The 18,280-nt window shown below is 47.8% G+C and overlaps 2 protein-coding genes across 5 annotated transcripts in view; both read left to right on the top strand.

Moving 5' to 3' along the window:
• LOC115532766 (adenylate cyclase 9) overlaps positions 1 to 8,852 on the top strand; it is a 28,253-nt gene extending 19,401 nt beyond the window's left edge. The window contains exons 4-10 of the mRNA XM_030342649.1: positions 175 to 483; positions 1,070 to 1,172; positions 2,905 to 3,113; positions 3,625 to 3,784; positions 4,118 to 4,260; positions 4,437 to 4,460; positions 4,770 to 8,852. Of these exons, the coding sequence (XP_030198509.1) occupies positions 175 to 483; positions 1,070 to 1,172; positions 2,905 to 3,113; positions 3,625 to 3,784; positions 4,118 to 4,260; positions 4,437 to 4,460; positions 4,770 to 6,066 (2,245 nt within the window). The 3' untranslated portion in view covers positions 6,067 to 8,852. The remainder of the gene's footprint in view (positions 1 to 174; positions 484 to 1,069; positions 1,173 to 2,904; positions 3,114 to 3,624; positions 3,785 to 4,117; positions 4,261 to 4,436; positions 4,461 to 4,769) is intronic.
• Positions 8,853 to 9,257: 405 nt separating this feature from the next.
• Positions 9,258 to 18,280, top strand: part of crebbpb (CREB binding lysine acetyltransferase b) — a 41,569-nt gene continuing 32,546 nt past the window's right edge. For 3 of the 4 annotated variants that reach the window (XM_030376661.1, XM_030376652.1, XM_030376644.1), the window contains exons 1-2: positions 10,023 to 10,110; positions 16,686 to 17,320. In XM_030376661.1, coding sequence (XP_030232521.1) covers positions 10,023 to 10,110; positions 16,686 to 17,320 — 723 coding nt within the window. Of the gene's footprint in view, positions 10,111 to 16,685; positions 17,321 to 18,280 lie in introns of all 4 variants that reach the window. The other variant, XM_030376635.1, reaches the window with a different exon arrangement.

Genomic DNA, 18,280 nt, shown 5'->3' with positions numbered 1-18,280 from the left:
TCTCTCTCTCTCTCTCTCTCTCTCTCTCCCCCTCTCTCTCCCCTCCTCCTCCCCCCCCCCCCCCCCCCCCCCCCCCCCCCCCCCCCCCCCCTCTCTCTGGCTCAGTCTCTTTCGCTCTCTCCCCACTCACGGCCTCTCCGTCTATCTCCCTCCCCCTAACTCCCCCTCACCCAGGACCCCTCGTCCCTCCCATTACCCCCCTCTGCACCGTCCCCCGTGGGGGGCCCCCCCCGCCTCCGGCCCGCGGCCCCGGGCCCCCAACGGGCTGCTGGGCCCCCAGGGGGCGGAGCCGCTGACCACCAGCCAGACGTCGCTGTGCGAGATGCTGCAGGAGAAGGAGAAGAAGGAGACCTGGTGTGTGGGCGGGGGGGCGGTGGGGGCCATGGGGGCGGGCATGGACCACGCCGCCCTCATCCCACTGCGCTCCAAGAACTTCCGCCAGAGGAGCGACGCCCACTTTGTGGACGTCATCAAAGAGGACAGGTGGGGGGGCGGGGCTTCATGGCGTTGGCGTCCGTGTGGTCGATGGTGTTGCTGGTGTTGTTGTTGTTATTGACGTTGGAGTTCTTGTTGTTGTTCTCGTTGATGGTGTTGTTGTTGTTGATGGTGTGTTGTTATATTTGATGGTGTTGGTGTTGATTTTGTTGTTGGTGTTGTTTGTGCTGATATTGGTTGGTGTTGGATTTGTTATTGTTGTTGTTGTTAATGTTGGTGTTATTGTTGATGCTGTTGATGTTGTTGCTTTCTAAGCCCAATTTACAGTATAATATAGTTTTGTGTCTATACCTCACACTGTTATCCTTATGCCTTTAATTAGCACTATACTTAGATTGTTGCATAGTTTTGTGTCTCTCTACTTAGTGCTATACTGCCATTGATGTACACAGCCTAGTAAACTTTTATGCCCCTTCTGATTGCTATGCTTACATTGTTGTATAGTTTTATGTCTCCACTTAGTGTTATGCTTACATTGTTGTCTAGTGTTGCTTCTTTACCTATTGCTATACTTGGATCGTTGCATTGTTTTGTCTCTCTACTTATTGCGACATCATTCTTCTTGTCTTGACAGCTTGATGCAGGACTATTTCTACAAGCCTCCCATCAACAAGCTGAGTCACACCTTCCTTGACAAGAGCCTGGAATCTGCCTACAGGTGCAGCTACCAGAAAGAGGTAGGTGTGTGTGTGTGTGTGTGTGTGTGTGTGTGTGTGTGTGTGTGTGTGTGTGTGTGTGTGTGTGTGTGTGTGTGTGTGTGTGTGTGTGTGTGTGTGTGTGTGTGTGTGTGTGTGTGCTTGTGTCTGTGTCTGTGTCTGTGCATGCGTGTGTACATGCGTGTGTGTTCTTCGTCCATTCCTGTCTAGATCTTTAACTTTATATCTGTCTGCCTGCTTAGCGTCCTTTGGCGCAGCGTTGACTCTGACCACCAGGTTGAGTCAAATCAAACGGGAGGTGATATTTAGCTCATGGTGGCTGTCCCGCGATGTGTCAGCGTCCATCTGTCCCTCTGCCATCTCTGTCTGGGGCTTGTCTGAGGGGCCCTTGAGCACTGCACTATGGCCTGGACAAGGCAGGACTGCGGCAAAGACAAGTCGCTGCCACTGCAAGGCCGCCAGCCTTGTTTCTTTAGCTCTACTGCCCTCTACTGGGCGAAACTTGGCGGTGCAATCAAGAGTACCTGATTGAATATACAGTAGGGTTCGGCTGTACTTCTGAGATGATACAATACCATGAGAAGTGGATTTGAACCAATTAAGATAAGTGAATAAGCTGCAAGACAGACATGCTTATCAAATGTATTACAGGTGGGTCATAAACTTGAGGTCTGCTCAAGTTAAGTTGCTTCTGGCAACTGTAGGTTCAACCCCTTTGCTTGTCCTGGGAAAAAAAAGGTTGTAGTTCGCAAAAACCCAGAGCCCTCAACCCCTACTAAGAATCCCAGAGAGGCCCGTTATGATGAACCCTGATGAATGAATGCCATTTTGATGAAACGGCTTGTAGATTAAATTGAATCAACCTTTCGAATAATTCATAAAAAAATAATAATGATATATATATATATTTTCATGACCATACTGCAACACAGGGTGCACCGACCCTAACCCTGACCCTGACCCTAACCCCTAGCCTAACCCTAACCCTAACTCCATCACTCACCCTAACTCCAACCCCTAGCCTAACCCTAACCCCATAATTCCTGTCATACCTTTGGACCCAAATACCTCTATTTATTGTTTTCTGCACATTTTCTATTTCTAAACTGTTACAGATTTGTTATTCTATATAGGGCTAATTGTTCTATTTGTCACCTTATTTAAATGTTTAATATTCTGAATGTTGCACAATCTCTGCAGGCACTGCCACTTTTCATTTCACTGCACTTCTTGTGTATGTATGTGACCAATACAACTCTTGAATCTTGTCTCTCCCTCCTCCCCTGGTCTCCCCTGGTCTCTCCGTCTCCCCCCTGGTCTCTCCGTCTCCCCCCTGGTCTCTCCGTCTCCCCCCTGGTCTCTCCGTCTCCCCCCTGGTCTCTCCGTGTCCCCCCTGGTCTCTCCGTGTCCCCCCTGGTCTCTCCGTGTCCCCCCTGGTCTCTCCGTGTCCCCCCTGGTCTCTCCGTCTCCCCCCTGGTCTCTCCGTGTCCCCCCTGGTCTCTCCGTGTCCCCCCTGGTCTCTCCATGTCCCCCCTGGTCTCTCCGTCTCCCCCCTGGTCTCCCCTGGTCTCTCCGTCTCCCCCCTGGTCTCTCTGTGTCCCCCCTGGTCTCTCCATGTCCCCCCTGGTCTCTCCGTGTCCCCCCTGGTCTCTCCGTCTCCCCCCTGGTCTCCCCTGGTCTCCCCTGGTCTCTCCGTGTCCCCCCTGGTCTCTCCGTGTCCCCCCTGGTCTCTCCGTGTCCCCCTGGGCTCCAGGTGGAGAGCCAGGCTGCCGTCCAGACCTTCACCAGCCCTACCTTCAGCTCCTTCCTGGACATGCTGCTGTGCTGCTGGGTGTTCCTGGCCCTGTCCCTGGCCTGCTTCCTGCGGCCCCTGGTGTCCGGGCAGGGGCCCTCCGCCCTGCCGCTGGCCTCCACCGCCGTGCTGGCCCTCCTGGAGCTCCTGGCCCTGTTCATGGCCGTACGGTGGGGGGCGTTCTGTGCTTATTATCCCGGCTCTTCTCTCTCTCGTAGCCGTGATGCTAACTCAGGTTGGCTTTACACGATGCTAACTAAGGTTAGCCTTAATCAAGGATGAGTCGGAATGTGCCTCACTTTATCTGTTCCTGTGAAAATATCTATCCACCATATTGTGTATTGACTCTCTCTCTCTCCCTCTCTCTCTCTCTCTCCCTCTCTCTCTCTCTCTCTCTCTCTCTCTCTCTCTCTCTCTCTCTCTCTCTCTCTCTCTCTCTCTCTCTCTCTCTCTCTCTCTCTCTCTCTCTCTCTCTCTTTCTCTCTCCCCCTCTCTCTCTCCCTGACTCTCTCTCTCTCCCTCTCTCTCCCTCTCCCTCTCCCCCTCTCTCTCTCTCTCTCTCTCTCTCCATCCCTCTCTCTCTCTCTCTCTCTCTCTCTCTCTCTCTCTCTCTCTCTCTCTCTCTCTCTCTCTCTCTCTCTCCCTCCCTCTCCCTCTCCCTCTCCCTCTCTCCCTACACAGCATGGCGTTCTACCTGGACTGCGTGCTGAGCTGCACCCGGTACCTGATGCGGACCGTGTCGTGCTGGTGGCCCCGTCACCTCATCGGAGCCGTGCTGGTGTCCCTGCCCGCGCTGGCCGTCTTCGTCCACGTCACCTGCAACATGCACCTGTCCATCCAGGTAGACCTCCACCTTCATACGGGGAAACATCACACAGGAATGGAACAGGGAGGGTTTAGAGTTACTTGCTTATTCTGTGTCGGCTGAATTGGGATCGATTAACTCGGGAATTTGTGGGTGTGATCTAACATCTGATTTAATTGTATTGATCCCAGATGGGAAATGTGGGTGTCGGCAGCCGCCAAATTACATTAAAGACAGAAAAAAAAAAATAGATAGCAAAGACGGCTGTGTTCTTTTTTCTCTGGTCGTGTTCTGTTTCTCATCGTCGAGGATGATTCCCCCCTCGTCTCCCTCTCTCTCTGTGCCCCGACGCCCGACGCCCTGTCGTAGTTCACCATGTTCACCTGCTGCGCGGTCATCATCGCCATCATCCAGTACTGTAACTTCTGCCACCTCAGCTACTGGATGCGCTCGGCCTTAGCCACCCTGGTGGGCTCGGCGCTCGTGGCGCTGCTGTTCGCCCCCCACTGCAGGTAGGGGACCAACGAATGGACCGGAAGTACGCTTGTTCAACAAACTACACACACAACACACATGTATCGTTACGTATTAGAAACAAGGAACTCGGTGAGGAAAACGATATCCTTTAAATCAAGTTAAGGATCTTCTGAGATTTGTTCTGTGTGTTTTTTGCTGTTCCCTCCTTCAGCGATCCCAGCAGCCTCGTATTTTGGTGAGTAAAACCGTGATAAGAGTAGAATAGTGATACCCACGTAGGTTTGGAGATGTTTATCATTTGGCCCCTTAGAATAATGCCTCTCGCTCCTATTCCTCCTCCCACTGTTTCCTCTGCTCGTTTGCTTAGTCAACCGTTTAGAGAACCGCTTGGGAACCAGACAGCACTTATCTGTGACTAATGCACGGACCTATTTGGGGGACTCGTGTTAAACGTGTTGGCTCTCCAGGCACGCTACCCCCGCTATCGTGTATTTAAAGACGCCTGCAAACTTCAGCGTCAACTGTTTCCATCTCGCCCGTCCAGGTCAGACGACCCGTTCGACAACAGCAGCCGCAGCAGCAGCAGCAGCAACGCGTCCGCGGCTGTGACTGACGGCCGGCCCGATCCGTTGCCCCGCCCCCAAGACCTGCTGGGCCCTGAGGCCTGCGTGGCCTTCTCCCTGCTGCTCCTCCTCGTCTGGTTCCTGAACCGCGAGTTCGAGGTGAGCTACCGCCTCCATTACCACGGCAACGTGGAGGCGGACCAGCACCGCATCAAGATCCAGAACATGAGGGACCAGGCCGACTGGCTGCTGCGCAACATCATCCCCATCCACGTCGCCGAGCAACTCAAGGTCACCCAGAGCTACTCCAAGAACCACGACGACGTGGCCGTCATCTTCGCCAGCATCGTCAACTTCAGCGAGTTCTACGAGGAGAGCTACGAGGGCGGCAAGGAGTGCTACCGGGTCCTCAACGAGCTCATCGGCGACTTCGACGAGCTGCTGCGCAAGCCCGCCTTCGGCAACATCGAGAAGATCAAAACCATCGGCGCCTCCTACATGGCGGCCTCGGGGCTGAACACGCAGCAGTGCGCCGACACGGCCCACCCGCAGGCCCACCTGCGGGCGCTGTTCGAGTTCGCCCTGGAGATGATGCGCGTGGTGGACGACTTCAACAAGAACATGCTGGGCTTCGGCTTCAAGCTGCGCATCGGCTTCAACCACGGCCCGCTGACGGCGGGGGTCATCGGCACCACCAAGCTGCTGTACGACATCTGGGGCGACACGGTGAACATCGCCAGCCGCATGGACACCACGGGCGTGGAGTGCCGCGTGCAGGTGAGCGAGGAGAGCTACTGCGTGCTCAGCGGCATGGAGTACGACTTTGACTACCGCGGCACCGTCAACGTCAAGGGGAAGGGGCAGATGAAGACCTTCCTGTACCCCAAGAGCAGCGAGAGCGGCCCCGTGCCGCAGTACCAGCTGTCGGTGTCGCCGGAGATCCGGGCGCAGGTGGACGGCAGCATCGGGCGCTCGCCCACGGATGAGATCGCCAGCATGGTGACCGCGACGAGCCTGGCCGTGAACCCCGTCGCCGTCGGTGTTTCGGGCCTCGACGCCGGTCTGTACCCCGGCCTCGGAGCCAGCCACGGCCTTCCCAGCCACGGGAGAGAGGCGCCAGAGTACGCACCGAGGGCGGACGCCTCCCTTGCCAAGAGGGCCGTGCCCGCCCTGGCGACCCTGCCTGTCACAGCAATAGGAGCCAATAACCCGGATCCCGTCATCTCGTCCTTAGCTCAGCAAAGTATACCGCAACCGTTGACGAAAGACACACAATGATGAGGAAAGGATCAAATGTGTAGAGGGTTGGGACAGTGACGTTAGACTGACTGCCAAACTTTACTTTTTTTTTTATATACAATGGCACTTATATTCTTTGTCTTGGCCCTTTAAGCTCTTGAAGCTCTGAGTCGCTTGCTTGCGTTTGCACTGGTGGCCAATGGGTCTTACCATGGCTAGAAACAGAGCACACTTAGAGAGAATCAAAGAGCTCACTCTGGGCTACAGCCAGTCAGGAAAACGCGATGAGGGGGTGAAAGGTCAGGCAGAAAGGGCACACTGGTTATCGGGAACATCCATGCAGGGGTTGATTTGAAGGATCTCATTGCCTCTTACCAAACCTACTTGATTGCTTTGAATACCTTTAATCTACATTTATGTTTTAACTTTTTGTATTCCTTGTCTGTAAAGTGCCTTTAGAATAGAACAAGCCTATGTTGGTAGAGGGATAGATAGAAAGACGTTCACGTTGAAAAAAGGGTGTTTACATTTATTTGTCGGTTGTTGTGCGGCTTCATTACAGTGTTATTTCTCTGCCTTTTAACCAATGAAGAAACACATGGATCATATGCATATTGGAAATATGGATGTTACAAAATGATTACAATGTGTGGGTACAACTTGCATGTGAGACCTCCATACAATGTTTTATGTTATTTAACAGTGAAACCTTTGATGGGGGAAAAATGAAGTATTTAGGAGGGTGATCTGGCCTGTATGTGTGTGTGTGTGTGTGTGTGTGTGTGTGTGTGTGTGTGTGTGTGTGTGTGTGTGTGTGTGTGTGTGTGTGTGTGTGTGTGTGTGTGTGTGTGTGTGTGTGGATGTGTGCATGCATATTCGTCTCTTGTGTACACGTATTTGTGCGTTTTGTTCAAACCCTGGTCCAGGGCATGATGGGGTTAGACATTATACGAGACTTACAGTCTAAAGCGTGAAATAGAAAAAAAAAGGATGATTGAATCCTTGCTGGTTGTTGACTTTTCTGGCCTTTGTTACTTGCATTACCTTAGTACTGGGCCGAATGTCCTCTGTTAGAATAATGCTAGCATGGTATGGTAGATGCAGTTCCAGGGGTGGGCCTGCTGCAGTCTGTGTATTTACATGTAGTCCACCGAATTTTGGTTAACATTGAGAGCACCCTAGATTTAGAAGTAAGTTAGATTAGAGCAGGCAAACTCTAGATTTCCCTATTTCGGTCTGTATTTCCATCTCTTGGAGCAGTGTGCTCAGAAGCAGGGCGTTGCATTGATTTGAATACCACATCTTCTTCTTGAAATGTTTGCCACGTCCTGAATGAGCACTTGACCGGTGTAGTTGTATGTCAACCTAGTCATAGCTTTCGATTCGATTTTAAGATGCGAATATGGCTTTACAAAAGGTAGGTAGAGCAATTTGAATACCAGTTTGCGAATTGTTTGCTAAGTACAATATATGTGTAGATATAGTGCCTTTCAGCCTCCTCTGAAAACGTTTCAATTTTCAACTGTTCTCTTCATAACTAGTTTTCTGCTTGAATTCCCAAGATTGCAGATCTTCAAGAGCTTAAGCCAACGTGAAAACTGGAAAATATTTCCCCTCTTTGTTGCAAAAAAACCCCCATAACATGAGCTAATGCGCCTTTAACTTTGAACTGTGCCTTTTGTTTTTAATACAGTTTGAATCAATCATAGCAAACATTAAATGAATGAAATTACATGCAAACAACTGCTTTATTCCAATGCACTAAAATGGAGAATATTGAGAAGGAATCACCTTTGTCCGGTAAAATAAGGACCTGTGGTTTAGCGGTTCCAAGTGCAATGATCCATTTGAAACGTCATCCGATTGGATGGTATGTCTCTCTTCACTCCTGATCACAGAACCCATGCAGTATCTTAGAGTTGGATGTTAACCTAATCCCATCAGTATTGTAGAAAAGGGAAATGCTCTAGTAGCGTGCCATGCAGAATACAAACGTGTTTATTTCAGATGTTTCTTCAATAACCACTTTTTATGAACTTTCAGGATATAAATTGTTGTGTTTCCATTGATTAGGCTGGATAACTTATATTCAATATAAAGCGTAAGAGAGGGAAAAAACGTTTTTTTTTTAAGGCCAACCTTTAAGATAGAAACAAGCTCAAAATGTTTACTATTGAAATTTCATGAACTATATTCTGAATTTGGTTTGAGATGAATGTGTGAACAATATTGTGACACACTAAGAAATACTTTTAAGCCAAAGAATGTAATTGCTGTTTTAAAAATGATTTCTCTGCCTTTAAAAATTCAGCCACTGATTTAGTTGTGAAAGGTAATCAGTTAATTTTTAAGTAAATATTTCCGAGCAATTCATTTTGTAAATTTACTTTATATTTTTCTATAACCTCATGTTCAGGCATTTTCTTATCATTTATACACATGCATTTGCTTGATTTATAATGAATTAATGGGCACAAGGCTTTTAACAGAATTAAAATACTACTTTTACCCCCCTTATATGTGTTTGTAAAGTAGTGCGAGGGTTGAATACAAGGAAGATGAACACACAAACACGCACACAATGCTTTCCGTGTCCCATCTCGAATAGGCTTTAACAACATACATCTTTTTTAATGTAGTGTCTAGTTATGAATATGTACTATGAAACAAAATAAGCTGAGCATTAACTTCATGTCTGTAGGCCCTCTAGTTAAGCCTATAGTTGTGTATAAAGGAAATGTTTCTGTTAGTTCGACTTTTTGTATGTAGCATGCTTGGGAAGAGGCCTATGCAGCTTAAAATTCAAATAAAGCCAGCTTTGAGGATATGATGTCTTGTGGATTTGTGCACTCAAACTGCATATAGTTTGTATATCCAAATCCCTCTTGTTCTGTGTCTCAAAATAATGCAAGATTGCGTTTACATTTCCGCCATTTTCATTTGCTTTTAGGATGCAATGAACAAATAACACACTAATGGATGCGAAGTGGCCACTTGAGAAGCTTGCGCTCAATAGTTTGTTGCGTGTGACACAAATATGCTGGCGTCTAAACAAGTATTAAAGCGTAGGCCCCCCCATTAGAAAACCATGTCTAGTGGGATTATTTCTGGGGTTATTCCGCCCCCTGTGGGCCACTACACGCACGTCAACATGACGCACGGTGGGACCTAGGTTTGCGTAGGGCGTGATAGCACGGCAGCACCTCCCCCCCACCGTCTAGCTGGAAAGAAAAAAAACTTTTTTGTATCGGAGGAATCAACAGCCGCCATCTTGACGCGGCTCAGAATCAGTATTTCTGGAGAGCATTATTTTTTAAACCGATTCGAGCCATCCGGACTGGGCATAAACGGCATTTTCGTGTAGAGCATCGATGTGTTCAGTCTTTCTGGCGGAATTATTGCAAACATGTGAGGATTAGGTCGGGTTTTGTCGTCTGGAGAGCCTCCTGTATATTCGGTTTCCCTTTTAGTGAGCGCCGCTGGTCGCCGTATCTTCGTTCCGAGCCGATGTATTTACCGGCGGACAGCCTCGCTAAAAATAATCCAAGACACAGGAAATATTTGTGGAATTTTCTTATTTTTATTGAAGCCGGAAATATAATTTAAGGCTGTTCGTTTCGGCTGCGAAAAAAAAATGATTCGGTACAGACGTGAGAACACCGATCTGTGGAGAAATGGACCGGACTGCGCGTCGTTAACCATTTTCTGAGTATTTTTAATTTATTTTTCTTAAAAAACGGTAGATTCTTGGACGTCATTATTTCGGATAATGATGTGGGTGTTGGATTATCATGGGGTGATTGTCTGTAGCGAAGCGTGGCGCTGTTGCCCTTCTTTTGCTGCGATCTTCTAGAGGCGATCGTCTCGCCGTCCTGCCAGCTAAACCAACTCACCGAGTCTTTCACGAAGAGATTTACACAAACCCGTCGTTTACGAAGCGGGGGGACCTTTATTTTGTTTCACATCATCACCGACTCACTCTATTGGGGATCAGAATGGCCGAAAATTTGCTGGATGTTGGACCCCCAAATGCAAAGCGACCCAAGCTTAATTCACCTGCTCTCCCGGCGTCGGATGGCCCAGGTAAGGATGTGAACACATGTGTAAACAAGAGGAGTCCATCAGACATAAGGTGGTCGTGGGTTAAACTATAACTACATCAAGCTGATGTGTGTGGAGTGGTTGTCTTTACTCTGATGACACACACACACACACACACACACACACACACACACACACACACACACACACACACACACACACACACACACACACACACACACACACACACAGAGAGAGAGAGTAACTTGACAGTCCCTTCTGGGTCGTGGACTCGTTTGAAGCTCCGAGGAGGGAACTGGTGGTGTTTTGACTTGTCTCGTTTGTGTGTGTATGCGTGTGTGCACGCTTTCTTAGCAAGTAGTTCGACCATACACACACACAACGCTTTACAGAGAGCAGTGGATAGTGGCTGAACTTCTTTCGTGTTCTGAACCGATGTCTCATCATAAGAAACTAGGTGTGTGTCAGAGTCTGGGTTTAACGTGGGAAAACACAACGTGTGCGTTTTGCTCTCCCATCGGACGCAAGTCACCCGACCGCACAAGCTTACACGATTGCGGTTAAGGATTATAAACCAGCCTGTGGGTCAGCACATTACGAAAGAAACCAGTCTGCTCGACCACTTCCATGAGACTCCCGTTGTTTTAATACATTTGCAACTTATTATCTGATGCCTCATCTTTGATCGTTGAGGAAGCGACCGTCCCACTATATGTCGGGCTACGACATCCATTAATGTTCTCGACCGGGTTTGACTTGTCTTCATATCTCGAACTCGTAGACATTCCTGTAGTGGGCTACGGATGCGGAACTGGTCGCTGTCCTGTCGCGGGATCCTCTCGGCCCGGCCGGGCAGGGGGTGAGCTGTGTTACGTAGCAGTAGGCAGAGCTGGGGAAACCCTGCGCGCTGTGCATTACGTGCGAGTGTGTCCCTGAAGGAGGGAGGAGCGATCAGCAGCCCATAGTATAGCCTCACCCGACAGGCAGACAGCCCGCCAGCCAGTCAGTCAGTTGTGTGGTTGAGTGGCTTATACTGATAGTGAAGACTGAGCATAGGCCCACCATCTACCCAGGATAGATATAGGGAAGTTATCTGTCGCTCTGTATTTCTTCTTGGCAAACGCAGAATCTCCAGCTAGGGTCTCTGGCCGATATAGCTCATCGCCTCAACCGGGCTGACAGGAGCTGTCACTGGGAAATAAAACGCCCCGATGACACTGAATCTCCCCTACTGCCGTGAGATGCTGCCGGGGTCCTAAAACAATCATTTGCTGTCCTATGAGTGGCTTTTTATACCGTTCAACGTGTAACAACAAAACTTTAATACGGTTGAATTAGAATCGTTCGTCGTATTACGCGATCGTTGCACGGACTTGTTGCTACCAATGCTGCACAAAAAATAAAAGCTTGGGTGGCAACCGTATTCTGGCTTTCACTCTGAAGACCTGCTCCTCTGATAGTCCTGGGTGTCCTCCCAACTCAACTGACATGACATTGGACCAGAAGACCATCGTGAAAACATTTTTAGATTTATGATTGGACTTCCATCATCCTGTTCAGTTTCAAGTTTGAACGTTTTATTGACATGCATAAAGGACAACCGCATACCAACCACAAAATGTGTTATTTATCTTCTTCTACTGTCTCCTATTCCTGCTCTCTTTCTGAGTGTGTGTTCAGAAACGGGATGGGATGAGGAAGTAAATGATCAACCGCGAGGGACTGACTATAAATCTCTGACTATGATTGAAGCCTGTCTGTCAAACGAAACGAGCGCCCTGCCTTGGTTCAGTCCGCTACTATGTGCGCCCAGTGCCCATTATTCATTCATTCAGCCAAAGATTAGAATCCAGATTGCTGTTAATGTTTTACCTAAATCTCTGCGTGGAACTCGAGTGCTGTATCTTTGGGTGACTATGCGCCAGTGTCATTATGTGCCAGTGTGATTTTATTTTAATTGTAATTTTTATATTCCAGTGCTAAGGGTGTCAGGCTTGTGTGTTTTCATGGCTGAACGAGCCTAGCGGTAGTCGGTTGTGTGAAGGACCAGGCAGCGTTGACACCAATGCCCACCCGTTGGGCATTCCCTGCTCTGGTCTGGCCTGGTTGAGCGGGCAACGATCTGATGGGTGGGTGAGCGAACGGTAGTCCGGATTTGTTAACATCGGTTCATGCAGAGTTGCGGCCAAGCATGAAATCTCTCCCTTCCCCTCCTCCCCACACACCTTCCACCCACTATATGTTGGCAGGGGGGAGTTACACAAGTTTTGTTCTGGCTTTTCTGCGGCTAATGTTTGGCTGAAGCAGAACGGATTTATGAAGGCTGCTGGGGAGTTGGTTGGGCAGGTGGACGACATTGTGTTCCAAACAGGATTTGAGCCCCCAAACCTCAATAGCCATGCCATTTTCCCTCCCCTCTCCCTGTTAAACAGAACCCCCTTCCCCTCTGTTTACCACAGAGACTAGATGTCCATGTGATGCTAGTTCTGTATTGGCTACACTGGCAGCGCTTGGGCGATACCTGCAAAGGGAACTCTCTCTCTATCTCTATATAGTAGTGTAGCTAATCGTCACTGGGCTGATTGGTGGTCATTTGAACAAATGCTGTGTGTTGGCAGAGTGCTAACAGTATATTCTGCGTTATGCCCAGGCCATTAAAATCTCATCTGTTACTTTAGCAATGCCGGGCTGTCCCTCCTGATTACCCAACCTAAAGCGAGCAAGGGTGAGAGAGGGGGAGGGAAATTATCTGGTACAAGTGACAATCCAGTGAAGGATTGCGAGAGGGAGTTTCTCTCTGCCTCATCTGACTCTAGCTTTCTGTCTCTCTCTCTCTCTCCCCTCTTCCCCTCTCGCTGGCACGCACTGCCGCTTGTTATTGCCGTTCCGTCTCAAGTGCGTCTGATAAAGGACTTGCGGTCGTGGAGATGCTGCTGGATGAATCACCAGCAGTATTGTCCTCTTTATGTTACCGTAAAATGGAGATGTTCTCTCGTGGCAGTTGCAATGCTTTGTGACTAGAGCCCGACCGGTGTATTGGACTAGTAATATATATCAGCCTGATATATTGTATTACCCTCTAATACATAGGAGCTTAGAACTAATCTAGTGTTTCTCACTGCACACAACATCACGGTAAGCTAATCAGCGCTAGCCAGTAGCGTTGGATGCAGCTGCAGGTAGGGCTGGGAAATGCACCTCAGTAACCCCTCTACCAACTGCAAAACCTCAGTACTATCACCAAAAACAACCAGATTTCTTTAGCATTTTTCTGGTTGTGTGTTGTGTGTTCTGGAAACGCTGTCAAGTTCAACAACGCTAACAAATTTGATGTCTATCGACTATGGTCGACACATAAGTGGGTCGCTGTGTTCTGGAAACGTATTATTATTCATGGTTCTCACCAAAGAATGTACCAGTGCTACTGCTCCAGTATTCTCCCTCGCACCACCATGCAGCTTTTCAAAGACATATACTGGTCTGCTACCATGGAAAAGTAATCATGTCAATATTTTGAATTGGCGTGTTATTTTCCTTCATTCTTTAAGTGGTTCATTTCGTGACATCGAATGATTTAAGGCTTCTACCGCATCACGTCATTTTGACGATGAGATAAGATTACGATCCACTCATTGGTCGAAGGTTGTCTCTGTTATGGCAGAGCTTCAGTGTCAAACTTTCCAAAGACACACTGCTTCTAAACCGATGGTATGGAGTACTTCAAATTAGGGATGCACCGATTGTGAAATTCTGGGCGCTTGCGGAGTGATGCGACAGAAAAAAGAGAGCCGCCCGCGCGCACGTGTGGTTTGTTTACAAATAAAAGTGAAAGAAAATGTCGGTCGTGTGGGAGTATTTCACTGTCTCGGAGAAAGAACAGCGATATGCAGTTTGTAAGACATGTTCCAGTGACATTTCAAGAGCAGGAAGCATTAAACATGTAAACATCGGCAACTGCCATCGGTGAATGTCATCTTATTTTCCGATGGCAGTCAAAAACGCAAATATCGGCCGTTACCGATGTTCGTGCAATACATCGGTGCAACCCTACTTCAAGTGATCACAAAATTAGTTCTGTTTAATCAAATTGAAAGCAGCAATAGCGCTATCCACAAGCAGGCAAGCACAAGGGATCAAGACTAACATTTTCTACTGTTGGCGATAGTACCACTAACTTTTCCTTTGGTGGTATCCTGACTAATTTGGTTGAGCCGTTTTTTCTCAGTTTTGTCTTGGTATTGTCCTTTTGTCTTGGCATGTCTTTTGTCATGCACCATCCACCTGTTTACATTTATTTTAAAAGATGAACTCTTAAATTGCAAACATGTTTTTCTTGCATAGTTCAAAATAAATGTTATCACCAGTGCCTCGACATCTCCTTCCTCACATACCAACTCTTCCTTCTCAAAGTAAGACTGAAAATAATAACATAGTGGTACTTGGGTATTACTACCCAGTTACAATAACTGTTTTCCTTTTCTGGTCATGGTTCATCCAGAATAGTGCATGTTTTTTGTTTGCACGCTTTTATCTCGAATTGCACTAGCGATGCGATGTCATTGAAACTTTGCACAGTGTACAAACCACCCTTTTCAGTGACGCGTCTTACCTGGAATATAAGACTCATTTTAAAACAACAACGTCAACTAAAGTTAGACGAAGTTCAAGGAAAGGAGCATGGTGGACATTGTTGGGGAGAACACTATTACCGGTACATATTTCCTTTTATTACTGGCACCGGTGCGACCTAGGCGCAACCAATTATTCGCAGTGGTGAGCTCTAGCAAAGGCCAAACTTTAGGTTACCATCATTACGTGGTTCTTTGAGAGTGGGAACATTGTGCGTTATCTCAGCCTTTTATAGGAGAGCTTATACACAGGGCCCTTCTGGATGACGAATCACCAGAAATGGAAAAAAATATGTACGACTATTCTATGTAAACAGTTGTTATTATTAGTATGCAGCGCTTTTTTAAATAAAACAAATTTTTGTACCTACCGATTTCAATTTATTGTATCATGGTTCAGACCTAAAAAAAACTGTCTAAACGATGCTCAAGCATTTCATGTACAAGAACCAATGTCATAACTCACGATAAGTGACAATTTATTTCATTTCATATCGTCAATCCAATATCTGAATCTAATTCGAATGATATCGAAATCTATCGGGCTATCATCCAATTCTTTGGATTTACTCCAACGACAGAAAATATCAAATCTATTTCGATAATTAATCGTTTAAGTAATATATCATGTACTAATGATGAAAGAATATTTGCTGCTTAATGTTGCAGGTAATAGGTAACTTTTAAATGGCTGCTTGTCAGATAAAGCAACCAAATTTAGGACATCACTTTGGACTCTGATAACTTGTACTGGCATTTACTCTTCTTATCACATTTGATGTACAATGATTAATTGATTTTGCGAATGAAGTGATCGTTGGTCTGATTGGTTTAAGTATTTTTATTTTTTTTATCATTACATTTAAATTGTCACATTATACTATTGATTTTCTTTTACATAAAAAGTTAAATTCAGGATTTCTCGTCTACTCCCCACACCCACCACACATTGCTATCTCTCTGTGGGAAACACTGATCTGTCACCTTTTAAGCATGGCTACAACCTCTTCATGTGAATTGGTTTGCTAAATTACATTCTGGAAGTACGCGCTTTTAAAGTCTTCTATGATTTGGTTGCTGTTGTCACCCTCGTGTCACGTCTGCCAAGTCTGGCCTTTTCTCATTATCTTCCAGCTTTCCACAGTCCCCGTTGTGTGGCAAATGTTGTCATTCATAAACGCTCTCACTTTCCCTGTCCAGCCTTCCAACTCTATAGCCGTCTAGCTCTCCGGCTTTTCAGATGTCTGGCCCAGGCGTGAAGCGAGACGTGTGTGGGGGCGTGTCTGTCACGCTGTGGAATTCTTTGTTGGCAGGAACTTGGCTCGCACATATGTTTTGGACTGCAGAGCTCATTAGTGCTTGAGGTGCTGGCGGGAAGTTTGCTTTGTCTTGTCTATACTGTGAATGGTTCAACCAGCTGCTAGAATACACCTTGCGGCAGAAAACTCTTCCCCACTGGGCATATGTATATTTATATGATTGTATTCGTATAGGAATAGGAAGACTCTATTGCTACTGGTGTCTTAGCAGAGTTACAATTGTGCAGGACATTTAGAACTAGGCCCTGATCGACTTGACTTTTGTAGTCTCTATTTTGAAGGGGTGGAAAATTCCAGAAGAGACCCAACAAAAACGGAAGCATATTTTCGAGCTGGGTGATTAATCAAATTATGATAGCGAATAGGATCTTGGCTTCCCACGCTCATGAATACCAGAAATTCGTCACATTATTGTATAACATTACCGTACAATAATGTTTTCACATAATGTATAGAAGCGTCATAATAATTGTGATCTCAATCTTGACAAATAATCATGATCAATGTCTCTGCCAAGATCAACCAGCTCTATAAGATACGGCCATATTGGCAATCATTAAACCATTGGTACCGCGTTAGAAAATCCTTCGTCGTAAACGAAAACAATAACGACTAACCCGCCCATGTCCACCATCTCCTCTTCATCCAGATCTGGTGTCCCTCTTCGACCTGGAAAATGAACTCCCGGACGACCTCATCCCGAATGGGGACCTGGCCCTCATGGGCATCTCCTCCAACGGGGGCCCGGGAGGGGGCGGTCCAGGCCGGGGCCCCAGCCTCAACATGGTCCCCGACGCCGCCGCCAAGCACAAGCAGCTGTCGGAGCTGCTCCGGCCCGGCAGCACCTCCATCTTGGCCGTGGGCCACAACCAGGCGGGGCCCCAGCAAGGGGGCATGGGCGGGGGGCAACTCGGCCAGGTCCTGGGCAAAGGCCCCATGGGCCAAGGGTCGCCGAGCCACCCGTCCGCCCAGGTCCAGAAGGGGGGCCAGGGCAACGGGAACCCCGGCATGAACTTCAACCAGGCCATGATGAACAGCGGGCAGAGCCATGGGGTACTGGGGCAGCCCTCGCCCGGGCCGGTTATGAACGGAGGCATGGGGCCGGCGGGGAGGGGCCGACCGGGGCCGGGGATGCAGTACCAGGGCCAGGGCATGCAGGGCGCCCCTGTGGGCGTGGGGGCCGGCGTCGGAGGCAGCGTGCTGGCTGAGGCGCTCACCCAGGGAGGGCCGCAGATGGGAGCGCACCACGCAATGAACTCCCAGCAGGCTGGAAACATGAACAAGGTGAGCCGCACTTCAAGTGTGTTCTTCATGGAGGCCGTTGTGTGTGAACATTGGCAGGGATACGGGTTATGCTCTACGGAACAGATTATGGATGTTATTGTGTGTTCGTACTGCGGTCACCCCTTTTTGAACGCACACACAAGCACACACGAGATACAATTGTTGTTACATTTTATAGTGATTTACCTGCACGCACATCATCATTGAAACATGGTGATGTTTTGATCTAACTATACATCTGTTTGTTTATGGGTTATGCTCTACAGAACAGAATATGGATGTTATTGTGTGTTCGTACTGCGGTCACCCCAACGCACAAACACGCAAACACGAGATACAATTGTTGTTAAATATTATAGTGATTCACCTGCATGCACATCATCATTGAAACATGGTGATGTTTTGATCTACATGTACATCTGTTGTTTGTATAATTCATGTTGTTAGGGACCGGGATCTGTAAGTTCATGATTGTTGGTCACAAATTCGTCCAGCGCTAGTAAACACTAAAAGTGTCTGTGAAGGTTTCAAACCAACACTGTGTAAACTGGCCACTGTAGAAACCCTTTTCAAAATCCCCTTCCCAACGCCTCTTCCGCTTGCACAAATGAGGTTCCCTTGGTACAGTAACAGGAAACGAGGCCCGGCTCCATGGGTTGTTTTACATTTTTGTATACTTGTAGTGTAAATGGCTACAGGGGAAATGCTAGAGTCTCGGCGTAATGATTTCGCTATAATCGCATTCCCGTCTAGAATCTAGAAGTTGTCGTTTCACCAGTGTGCGATGACCGCAGCTCCCCTTCTAGTGTATTCAGCAAGATGCACTGAACGGCTGTCTTGGCATTAGTCTCTGACATCCAACATAAAGTTTTGTTTGCGCAAGGCCGATGTCGGATTACGTCATACATCGGAACCGACCTTCTCCGAACTCCACTCACTGCTAGTGCTCCAGCTCCCGCT

Source organism: Gadus morhua, chromosome 2 (assembly GCF_902167405.1).
Source record: "Gadus morhua chromosome 2, gadMor3.0, whole genome shotgun sequence".
Classification (NCBI taxonomy): domain Eukaryota; kingdom Metazoa; phylum Chordata; class Actinopteri; order Gadiformes; family Gadidae; genus Gadus; species Gadus morhua.
Note: the sequence above shows the minus strand (reverse complement) of the source record. Positions and strands in the feature narration are given on the sequence as shown.